The 12,474-nt window shown below is 39.4% G+C and overlaps 1 protein-coding gene across 1 annotated transcript; it reads right to left on the bottom strand.

The window, feature by feature from the left end:
- Positions 1–1,436: 1,436 nt before the first annotated feature.
- On the bottom strand, positions 1,437–11,302 carry LOC120745526 (P2X purinoceptor 7-like). Its single transcript, XM_040050484.1, is given in 14 exon segments — positions 1,437–1,823; positions 1,825–2,250; positions 3,041–3,148; positions 3,248–3,352; positions 4,140–4,205; positions 6,577–6,667; positions 6,851–6,987; positions 7,501–7,636; positions 8,226–8,306; positions 8,837–8,933; positions 9,852–9,924; positions 10,074–10,145; positions 10,244–10,391; positions 10,979–11,302. Coding segments are annotated over 14 exon segments (1,743 nt in total). The 5' UTR covers positions 11,101–11,302; the 3' UTR covers positions 1,437–1,742.
- Positions 11,303–12,474: the final 1,172 nt, after the last annotated feature.

Genomic DNA, 12,474 nt, shown 5'->3' with positions numbered 1-12,474 from the left:
CTCCAGTCCGACTCAGACGCCAGCAAGGTGGAGGTGGAGTACTGGTTTGGGCTGGTATCATCAAAGATGAGCTTGTGGGGCCTTTTCGGGTTGAGGATGGAGTCGAGCTCAACTCCCAGTCCTACTGCCAGTTTCTGGAAGACACCTTCTTCAAGCAGTGGTACAGGAAGAAGTCTGCATCCTTCAAGAAAAACATGATTTTCATGCAGGACAATGCTCCATCACACGCGTCCAAGTACTCCACAGCGTGGCTGGCAATAAAGGGTATAAAAGAAGAAAAACTAATGACATGGCCTCCTTGTTCACCTGATCTGAACCCCATTGAGAACCTGTGGTCCATCATCAAATGTGAGATTTACAAGGAGGGAAAACCGTACACCTCTCTGAACAGTGTCTGGGAGGCTGTGGTTGCTGCTGCACGCAATGTTGATGGTGAACAGATCAAAACACTGACAGGATCCATGGATGGCAGGCTTTTGAGTGTCCTTGCAAAGAAAGGTGGCTATATTGGTCGCTGATTTGTTTTTGTTTTGTTTTTGAATGTCAGAAATGTATATTTGTGAATGTGGAGATGTTATATTGGTGTCACTGGTAAAAATAAATAATTGAAATGGGTATACATTTGTTTTTTGTTAAGTTGCCTAATAATTATGCACAGTAATAGTCACCTGCACACACAGATATCCCCCTAAAATAGCTAGAAACTAAAAACAAACTACTTCCAAAAACATTCAGCTTTGATATTAATGAGTTTTTTGGGTTCATTGAGAACATGGTTGTTGTTCAATAATAAAATTATTCCTCAAAAATACAACTTGCCTAATAATTCTGCACTCCCTGTAGATGTAGAAAAGCATGCTTGTGTGAATGGGTGTGAATGAGGCATGTTGTTTAAAGCACTTTAAATGCTCCAGTAGGGAAGAAAAGTCCAGTCCAAAAGAACCAGTCCAGTCCAAATCATATAAAAGGCACCAACAACACAAAAATAGTCAAGTGTTCCATTTTTGTGACATGAATTTGCTTAGTGAAGCCCAGCAGACTGCCTATATGGGCGCACCTGTCAGTAAGCTTGATAAAAGTTAAACTGGTCAGTTATATAAAAATGTACCCTCTGTGCAGTAGACAGTTTCTTTACATGCAGAATGAAATCAGGAGTACAGAGTGAAATGGCAATACTGAAAAACATAAACCCCAATAACACGATGACTTTCCATTAACCCAAAAAACCAGCTGTTGTTTTTAGTCTCATCTGTGTACAAATGAAAATACACACTCAGGCTCCCCACCTTACTGCAGTTAGTGAACCTTAGCGGAGATAGGAAAAATATGTCAAATCTACTCAGGGCTGTTTCTCTCCCATCCTGGAACAAAACTCTCCATCTTTCCATATAATTTGATGAATGTGAACACATTCCTGGCAGGAGAAAATCTTTGTCTGAGCCCGATTAGAGTTATTCCTGCCCTATAAAGGCAAAAAGCAGCATAAAGAGAGTGAATGCAAGAAAAATGGCAGCCAAGCAGCCAAACGACTTGACAGATTTGAGAAAATGCAGTAATTTATTGACTTAGTGAAGTTTTCCTTCACCAAACACAAGCTGACAAACTGATTAAGTTTCATTTTCCGGACAAATGAGTAAAGTTGTTGCATTTTTGTTTTGCTTTGTAAGGCAGACGGTACATGAACATTGTTAGTAGGTCAGTTAGTGAGGGCTTCCCTGCTCTGTAAATTGAAAACACTCCTTTCATAGTTCTCCGTTTTCACAGGCTTGCATGGAAGTCATCTTTACAGGTCTGAAACCACTGTACTGTCCATCTGGGCTCGGGGTACTCCCTCCTGATTCTCCACACGCAGCAGCTAGGAATGGCAGGATGGGTGTCATTGGGTGGGACCCCAAACCGCCAGCTGATGTACTCTCTGTAGGCACAGTGACGCAGGGCGGCAGTCTGAAGCTTTTTCACTGAAGGAGACAGGGGATCCTGGTACAGGAGCACTGCTTCCAGCAGGGAGCGTCGCAGCACCAGCTGCCCAAACAGAGGAGACGAGGTGATGCAGGTGCCCTCGGTCCGCCTGCAGCACAACTCCTCCTCTGGGAGGGAGGAAGGAGCACAGGAGTCACACATACACCAGGCTGGACGATGGGGTTTGGCATTTGGATCGGTTTTCTTGCCAAGGGAAGGCTGAACATCATCATTGGTGTCATCACTTGGCTGTAGGAGGCAGAGAATGGCTCTCAAGTGTCCTGGATCCTCCTGCAGAGATGAGAGCATCATTTTAAAAATCTGTCTCTACAGCGAGAAATAATGTTGCATGACATCACACACAAAAAACACACAATTAGGTTTTGTCATCATCTTTTTTTTTTTTTTTTTTTAAATTGTGCTTATTCCGGTCCCTCAAAAAGGACCGATTTGCCTTAGGAGATAGTACCAAGTTCCTGGGATCACCTAAAACCCCTAAAACACAATAAGTTAGCGATTCATGGAGAACTCTGGATGCCTCAAACAAGAGGAATTCTTGGAATGTCCAAGTGAGAGAACTCAAGGTCGACCCAGGACACGTGAGAGGGATTGTGTCTCTCAGCTGGCATGCAAACATGTCTCCCAACAGAAGAACTGGTGAAGGAGGAGGTCAGGGTATCTCTGCGGATGGATGGATGGATGGATGGATGGAACTTCTTTTTGATGAAGATGCTCAAAACTTTCCTTATATTTACATCATGTGTCTATCAGATATAATTAAATTCACAATAGAATTTTCAGCGGTAGGGTATGAATTACGACCTCTTTGTGTTTTGGGAGTAGAAAAGACCTGCTGTGAGAGAAGAATGTGCTACAGGTGAGCACAGATATTAATCTCATCTCGCTGCCATTTATAATCTGGGTTTGCTCACATGGTGTATTTAAAAGCAGTTGAATTAGCCATTAGCATCTCCCGTTTCTTTCTGTAGGGTTGTATGTGCAGGCTACTATCAAGCATCTTTTTTTGTACATTTTCCTCATTTACACTTTGATTTCTGCACTCTGTGCTCTGTAGGTTTACCTCACGTGGCTGAACAGACATCGGTTTGATGACCTGTAAACTTTTCTTTTGTGAGCGTTTTACCAGTCGAAGGTTGTTCTCATCAATGTAGGAAACACAAAGGATGCACTGCAACACACGGTCACATGAAATAACATTAATCTATTACATTCTTTGTCACTGGTTCAGAGCTGCAGTAAACACAAAATCAAATCAAAACACCTTCACCTTCACTTGATCTTGGATTGATTCCACTTTCCTTTCAGAGTAGTTTTGACCGACCTCTGCAGAGTAACAGCTGGTTACAATCAACCAGTCGATCAGGATGGTTGTCTGGACGGAAAGACAGACTTTCACATAAATAGAGATGAGGGACACTTTCCTTCAGTAAACGTGAACTTTACACTAAATACGATAAATTACATTAGACATGTACAAAATACAAAGTTGTTTAAATCAAAATTAAGTCAAAAAGTTACAATTTGGACATAAAACCCACATTTATGACCAAACTTTTCTTGCCAAATTAAAAGGTTCACTTGCCATATGTAAACAAAACTAAAATTACTTAATTTCTTTTTTCTTTTTTTACTGTGGATATTTGAAAGGTAAGCTTTTAACTTTTTGAAAATTTTATAAATTTTTGTAAAATTTTATTAAAAATCTGTCAAAAGACAATTTCAAAAGTTTTTAAATAAGTTCTTAAAATGTATTAAATAATAAGGTAACTATGACATTCAAAGGACAACATCATGTAAAAATGTTATAAAACTATAATTAAGGTAAAAGTATACATACAAAAATGTTTCTAATGTTAAGTCTTACGTTAAAAGACACTCTACACATGAAACTTATTTGGACTTTTTACTTTGAGCAATTAATACAATATAAGAAGATTAAAATCATGTAAATTTTATGAAATCATGGATAACTTCTCGATTTTTTAATGACATTAATAAGCTTGCTTTGATATTTATGGTTGCTCCCCTGCATCTGCAGAGGAGTTGAATATATTTTCCATGCGCTGCACTCCCACTCTGGACTTTAACACTGAGTCCCACTGTGCTCACTCCTGAAGGAGGATAAAAGCATGAATGGACATGTGTGTGTGGTCTCTCACCAGGGCGTAGTAGGACAGCGTTGAGCCGATGTAGATGATGAGTTGAATAAAGCTAAACTTTCCCGCCTGAAAAACAAATCACATTTTCCCCTTTACATTCTCCTCTCGCCAAAAATTTGGATATACTGACGCCAGAAATTCCCAAGAGCAAACGGGCAAGCACAAATTGAGTTACTGATAAAATACATCTTGTATGACTTGTCAGTAATTTTATTTCACTAACAAGATACAAAACTTTTTCCCTTTCAACTGGAAAAAAAAAAAAAAAAATGCACATAGCCCGCTAAACATAAAAGCCAAAATTCACAGATACCGAGTCTAAAAATATTACCAATCATATAAATCTGATTTGATTACATTTTGATTCTTTGTCCAACATCAGTTTGAATTTTCCAGTGTTAAACTTAGATTATTTCCTACAGCATCACACAATCAGTCCAATTTTAAGCATTTTTTAATTCAGATTCCAGCTGACTTGACATTTGCACAGTTTTAAATGGAGTCAAAGTTGCATAACAGGAGTAGGGAAGAAGTAAATACATAATTACATTTAAAAAAAAGGGGGGTGGCAAAGAAAGTAAAAGAGAAAAAAAAGAGGTTATGAATGAGTTTTTCGAGAATAGTTTGAAAGAGTTTTTCAAAAAATAAGTCATGTTAAAAAACTGGAGGCTTATGCAACCGATTTCTTTGAATCCAAAAATTGTTTGACATGCAAGGTCAAATGACCCAACTGTAATACATTATACAGTGAACTAATGGTTTGCAGAAAATCTGATCTCCTGGAAGTACATCTAAAATGACCACAATTTCTTCACACAAGGCAACAAAATGACAGGAAGCAGGTTCTATTACAGCTGTGTGAAGTCCAGAATTCAGAACATATCAGAAATGACTGGTATGAAATAGAAAGGTTAACTATTAACATTTACATTTGTCAGTGATGTTGACTGTTTAAAGGAACACCTCATTGCTGTGCATTGCCGTTATCGCCTTCTAAGTGTATTCACTGCTAAAAGAGCCTTCCTGAGAAAAGTTCACTTTTCAGCCACAGTCCTGGAACTTTTGTCTTAATGAGGGCTTTTTGATAAATTATTAAATAGGAGGAAAATATACGGTGGCCCCTGAGAGGCCAAACGGACTGCAACTTAAGAAAAACGGTGCAAAAGCACACAAAACACAACGGAAATAGGAAAAACGAAAACAGAAATAGGAAAAACAGATTTCCAAAAGCACAGGGGAAGTGATTCTGGGGAGACAATAACCCGACGGACCAGTTGCAGGAACCAAAATATGCTAAGAATTGCGCTGGGAGACACTTAAAAGAAGTAGAGGATCTATCGGTTTTGTGAGGAAAGAAAAGATGAGAGGTAAGTGTGTTAGCCTAACTATTAGCCTAAAAATCCATCATCAGTATTATATGAATCATAATAAAACACACCTACTATGTTTTGGGTTCCTGCAAATGGTCCGTCGGGTAATAGTCTCCCCAGAAACACTTCCCTTGTGTTTTTTCCTATTTCTGTTTTCTTTTTTCGTATATCCATTGTCGTTTTTCCTTTTTTCCCCCCTATTTCCGTTGTGTTTTGTATACTTTTGCAGCGTTTTTCTTATTGTTGGTGTTTTGTTAAGTTGTAGTCCGTTTGGCCTCTCAGGGCCACTGTAAAAATAAATAAACTCACATTTTTCCCCACTGGGAACCCATCAGCTGATCTACAGCAAACATTTCCCAAATTAGCATGCCAGTGTGGCTACAGTATGCAAGGACTATAGCAGTGCAGTAGTTAAAACTGCTGCCTTGCAGGAAGCAGGTTGCTGGTTCAAATATCCTGGTTGGCTTGGACCTTTCTGTGTGGAGGTGTGTACAGTTTGCATGTGCTCCCTGTGCCTGCGTGGGTTTCCTCCCACAGTCCACAGGCATGCATGCTCGATTAACTGGTGGTGCTAAATTGGCTGTAGGTGTCAGGTAGTAGTGTTTTAGGTGAATACTGTGAGTGTTTTGTTCTAATATGATTTGTAATCTGAAGTTCTTTGACATTACCATGATCGATATCATGGTTTGGGGGGGGTTTTTTTATCGTTTCTTGCTCATTTAATGTGAGTCATGCTAATATGCAGTAAAAAAAAAAAACAACAACAACAACAGCAGCAGATTGATTTCTCCCAAAACAATCATCTCAAGGGGGGAATAATTAAACTATTCTGAAAACATGACAACAAAAGAGAAATTTTCAGTTTTGTTGTGGTGTCTTATATTAATATTGTATTTTTTTACTCCTCTGGGCCACAGTAGTACATTGTTAGATCGATTCAATGGCTCAATACTGTGATTTTCTAACGAAGTCTTACTCTTTGATGAATTAATTGTTCTGCATTAGCAGTCAGCTTTACTTTAACCCTTTAACAGAGGGATGAAACAATAAGGAAATAAAAACCTCACCTGTCCGAATACCATGACATCAAATCTGATCCCAAATGCTTTGTAGAGTGTTCGCTCCTCCACTCCATTCACAGTGTTGTACTTTGCAAACCTGGTGAAAAAACACAGGATGTGACAGATGCAATAACTTTGAAGGGCTGACGTAAATATGAAAGCAAGAGAAGGTTTGTCACCGCTTGTGTATAGCTTTAATTGTTTTCATTGTTCCTTTAGTGACTCTTGATTGTCCACTGCACACAGAGCACGATGGAGGTGACCTTTGACCCGCGCTCACCTGAAGTTGAGGCCTGGATAGAGCGTCTTGTTGCTCTCTTTTTCATCTAGTCGCTTGAAAGAGTATCTGGGAAGGCAGCGCTGCATGAGCCTGTCGAGGTTGCAGTCCCATTTGATCAGGATGCCGATGACGCCTCCCTGTGGTCAAAAGCGGGACTACAAAGGCTCAACATTTACAGAGGAAAACCCAGAACTGATTTTTTACATCAGTTCATGTTTCAGAATTTAGAGTTTTTATTGATTACTGTGCTTGTAAGGTATATTTTTCCAAACATATTAAACTTCAAACCTTCAAATAAGAGTATTTCTACTTATGTCTGAGAAAGAAAAAAAAAAAGCAGGACAATAGCAGCAATTAAAACAAAGTGCACCCTGAAAACAGAACATAAAACAAAATTAAACTATTTCTTTATTTTTATGTCCACACACAGTTTGTTGTGGCAACGCTTCCTTTTCTTTCTTTCTTTTCGCCCATCAGCGGTTTTTCATTTCTATTTGATGACAGAAATGGCTCACAAAGAGGAAGGAGTGTTGATGTCCATTTTACTGACTTTAAAGTTAAAATCTCAGGGTGGAGAAATATTGTGGTACCAAACCACTTGGGGATGAATTCTGCTTTCACCTGAGAGACCCGTGAACACATTAACTCACCTCCACTGACATCTCAGAGAACCTTTCCCCGGCCTCTCGGACGATGTCTCCCAGTCTGAAGATGGGGCACAAGGAGTCGTTTCCTCGGTGGCAGTTCCTCAGGTAGGCGTCGTTCATCTCTGGGAGGATGTTCCTTCTGTAAAAGAAAGCGGACTTCAATATTTCCTTAAAAAATCTGAAGTTTCAGTTCCCTGGTAATGAAGAGGGTCTTTCTGAATGTTTTTTTTTTTATGCCAAATGCAAAATATTAGCATCATTAAACACAATGTGCAGTTGCAGCAACCCAGCAACAAGGAGCAAAGGTAACACAGCAGCATAGGGATTTCTGTGTGTATTTGTGCAAACAGATTTGCAAATGCATGGACTGCTGAACAGTTTTGCTCCTGCACAACAGCACAGTAAACCTGAAGTGAAACAACTGTGATCAAATTTAAGTGATATAACATCATTGTTTTCATTGAAGATAAAGATCTGCAAGATGAACTGTAAAAAAAAAAAAAAAAAAAAAAAAAAAAAAAAAAAAAAAAACATTAAAAAGAAACTGTCACAATGATCAAGCTCCAAGAATTAAAAACTAACTCCAAAACTGCTGATGCAAGAAAAAAAAAACCCTGAAAGAAAAACAAACTCATTGAAAAAAATACAAAATCTCTGCATCTCTTAACTGAAGCAGCTGAAGGGGAGAAACTGAATCTGCTGTATCCGCAGGCACAGAGCAGTCTCACCTGATGTAGTTGAAAGCTGGGAATCGGATGTTGTTTTTGATGAGGACAGTGAAGTTCTCAGCTGCTGCCAGCAGAGCAGGTCTGCGTCACATGAAGCGATGATTATTAGCCAAAACGCTTTTGAGAGCAAACTAAGCCAATTAAAAACTGCTGGGAAGTCCTGTCAGCTTCTCAAAATGCTTCTTGCTCTGTATAATCCATAGATGTTAATATTTATATGAGTGGTAAATGTATGACTCTAGTATTCGAAGATTGTGTGGTGGTTTAAACTTGGCTTCTACGTATTGGAGGGGGTGTGATGGCATGTATTAGTATGTTTTTCTCCTGCTTTTCAGTCCAAGCTTTTGCAGAGGACTACTTGTATGATGTGTCTTCCAGCTGTTATCATAACAGAGCCAAAGAGGGCGTGGAAAGAAGGGAACAAATCATGGAAGAATAACAGCTGTGTCTCTTGCTCCCGATTGAGTTGGTATAACCACTGCACAGTCTACATGCATCTAACTAGATGTTGTACCCATGTTTTTTAGATCGAGCTCACATGATGTGGCTGTCAGTGAACTTCAAAGACTTCTGAAATGTCACATTGTGTAGAAAAAAATCATTTCTCTTACCTTGGAGGAGTCGATCTGGTTTCGATCGGACACCACGCAGAAACTTCACAGGTTTTCTTCGATAAATCAAACTTCACACACGATCCCGTTTGAATCCCTGCAAAAGGGAAGCAGTCGTATAAACCCTAAAGGATGTTTGATTCCTGCAGCAGACTCAGAGCTGCACAGAACTACAACCATCTGAGCTGCAAACCAGAAATTATTAATTCCTCTGATTTCTGCGGACACAGGACGTCACTCTCATTTTGGGAACAGCACAGGGATCCAGTGGTTAGCAGAGTCACGTCACAGTGGGGCCTTTCTGTGTGGAGTTCTCCCTTCACATTGGGCCTGTGTGGGTTTCTCCCAGCTTCCTCCCACACAAAGATATGCATGTTAGATTAACCGGTGATTGTAAATTGGCCGTGGATGTGAGTTGTAATGTGGGAAGTAACCATTATATAATATAAACACATGGTTAAAGGTGCTTTGTAGTCTAAAGCACTTTGAGTGGTCAGTATAAAATGAAACATACAATATTTTTAATGCTGTGTTTTTATGTCTTGTTACTCTTGATTGTCTCACAGTTTCACTAAAATGGTTTAGCTGCTCTACTGTTGTGTATGAACCACCTGAAGTTAGTTTTACATTTCTAATCTTTACAGAAAATCTATTTAAACTGACAAAAGCGGGATAAACTGACACCAACAACGTGTCAGTTTATCTTTTAATACTTAATGATGTCTTTATTCTTAGCTTCAAGCTTATTTATTGCTACTGAATTTCTAATTAAATACTAATTAAAAACTAAAGTTGGATCAAAAACTGCAGTTCCCATATCACTGGTGGAGGCTGACTCCAAGAGTGAGTGAAACTCCATAGACTCTCATGTTAAAATGCCCAATTTCAAAGTAGAAACAAACATGTTTAAGGTGAACTGGACCCCTTCTTGTTTGCTGCCCTTCTAGCAGCTAAAAAACCTGCAGTCTGTTGGCCCTGGACATGAAACAAGGTGTATTGAAAGAAGTCACTGTACCGTGTTTCTGCTGGTCCCAGGCTCCTTTCTCACAGTCCTTATCAGTGTGACAGAATCTGCCTTTGAGAGGAACCTGAGAAATAGACAGTGCAGAAAATTGGAGTTACTCTTATTAACGACATCTTCTATTTACTGTAGTCTTTGTTAGCAATACAATATGTGATGTCATTAAAACAAGATGAACACAGATAATAATAAAAAATATAAATGATGAAAAAGCACCTGCGCACATTTCCCCTGCTTCTGATTCTTTGTCACAATGGCGTTGGTCACCACAAAGAAGGTGTTCTTCCCCTACAAAGATTTTAAAATAAATAAATAAAGGAATTTTTATTTTTAACAACCACAAAAAAAACCTTCACAGCTCAGCACCCAGAGGATCAAGTTCCCACCTTCCAAGGCCCGCTGTAGTCCACCTCATCCCAGACCATGTTCCCGACCTCAGGCAGGGGCGCCTGAGCCACACCCTTTACCTTTGTGGTAACCGAGCTGACCACCAGGTCAAACTCCTGGTACTTCCTGTTCCATAACATCATGATACTGCAAGATAGGAAATAAATGAAATTTTTAAATGATTAGAGCTTGGGGATTATGAGTCACATTGTCTGGTTTAGAGGATAAAGACTCAAAACTGAAGGAATACGTTCAAGTTGTAGATATTTACTTGACACTGATGGTCAGCTTTTTGTAGCTTAACCAGTTTTAGGCACAAAAAAAGCTGCAATTAGCTTTTATGGTGATTAATCAAAGGCCATTTTGATATCTTCTTGTCTAATAACAGAAAGGTCATGTTTTCCTGCAGCTGTCTCTGCTACTAGCTATGCTACTAGGATGTTTGGTGGGAAGCAACAGAAATGCTCCTTTTCCAAATGGAAATCAACCAAAATGAGTTAAAAACTTGCTGGATATGAAATTTGTTCCTCCACAAATTGAAGATAATTTTAAGGATCTCACACCCAAACTGGAGTTCAGACTCAGTCAGATATTCATAAACGATCACTCGTGTCTGTTTCTCCCTGCAGACGCTTCGAGCTTTAACGGGACTTGTGAAAGTGCAGAAGTGAGAAGTGTCAGCTGAGCCGCACTGTGCGTGTGTGCGTGGGCTCAGATATTTCACATCCACTCACCAGATGAAGAGCAGAATGGCTCCGTTCAGACTCCACTTGAGTGAGCCGAGCCGGACGCTCTGGATCCGGACCAGCTTGTTGGTTTCATACTGACACAGAGCGCGCAGCCTGCAGCACGGCATGGTGATGATGGAAAGGCGCTCCGGGCTGGATTTTTAGGACTTTTTGTCTGATTTCTGTGCGGAGGAGGAATCTCTGACTCATTTCTCAACTCCTCTTCCTGTGTGGATGGTCACATGGCCACACTTCTGCAGATGCACCATGCGCTCTCACGGAGGGAATTAAACTGCAGCGCATGTCACGATATCAGGATTTGTATGTCTAACAAATGTAAAAGGTAACCTAGACATCCAAATTAGTTTTCTCTGTCGTTATTTAGTGTTCCAATATTAATGATAGCCCTTAATTTCATTTACTGGGAAAAGCTTCCTACGGTTCCCAGTCTCATTCCCCTCCTAGATAATTTGTTTAATCTGTTCTGCTGATTTTAATTGTGGTGTTTAGTTGAAATGTTTCCTGTAATGAGGGATCATTAAGTCTGATATCGGGCTGCTTTTGACTCTTTTTAGCGCGAATTTATGAGCTCAGGTGTGTTTATTCTATAAAATGTTTGCATGTTCATACATATTTATGCTTTTTGTTTATTTATTTTTGATTCATCTTACTGAAACTGCTGTTTTGGTTTTTGTTTTGTACATGATAAAGGTCGGTTGGACCGGAACGCTGATTTAATAAAATAATAATAAGCGAGAGTGTGTGGAGGTTAGAATTTATCATTTATCCTTTTACTAAGACTGCAACGCACTTATTAACTCACAACCGTCACCGAGCAGCTTAGAGATCAATGTGCACAGATGGTTGAGTCTGAGCCGTTTTCAATAACTGGAAGTAGCATACCGGACATATACAGGATGTTTTTAAAATATGGAAAATGAAAAGTGACACAAGAATAAAAAATCATTAAAAAGTATTTTAGCTTTTCCATGTTTGTTATTCCACTGCAGTTGTGAATTGCTGCTGCACCGCGCAGCTCATGTTGTTGAATATTTTCTCAACAGTTTTGGAAAATATACGTTCATATTTTTAGTAATATATAATTTCAAAACACAAAATTAACCAGGTCTTTTTGTGTGTGTGTTTATTTCTCGTCTCTCTTGTGAACAAACTTACTTGATTTTTAGAAGAAGAAAAAAAAATCTAATTTTTCCTTCTGGCGTCTTGCCTTTGTCCACCTGCCTGTGTACACAGAGCCAGAGGAGAGGAAATGCTGTGCCACTGCTGACACTGTGTTTGTGTTGTTGTAGAGGAAAATACATTTACCTCTAGACTCATTCGATTGTTCTGTGAACTCATAGTTCAAAATCATGAAAGGAGGTTCAGGATGCGGAGGGGATCGGGAGAAACCACTTTAGGACTGTCAGAAAAGTTCCAGATGAGGACATCAAAATGATTTTTGAGAGGACGAAGAATAAAGAAGGTGTGAAGCTCTTATGTTC

Source organism: Simochromis diagramma, unplaced genomic scaffold (assembly GCF_900408965.1).
Source record: "Simochromis diagramma unplaced genomic scaffold, fSimDia1.1 OVJJ01000131.1, whole genome shotgun sequence".
In the NCBI taxonomy this organism is placed as follows: Eukaryota; Metazoa; Chordata; class Actinopteri; order Cichliformes; family Cichlidae; genus Simochromis; species Simochromis diagramma.
The sequence above is the reverse complement of the archived record's forward strand: the minus strand, read 5'-3'. Positions and strand labels throughout refer to the sequence as shown.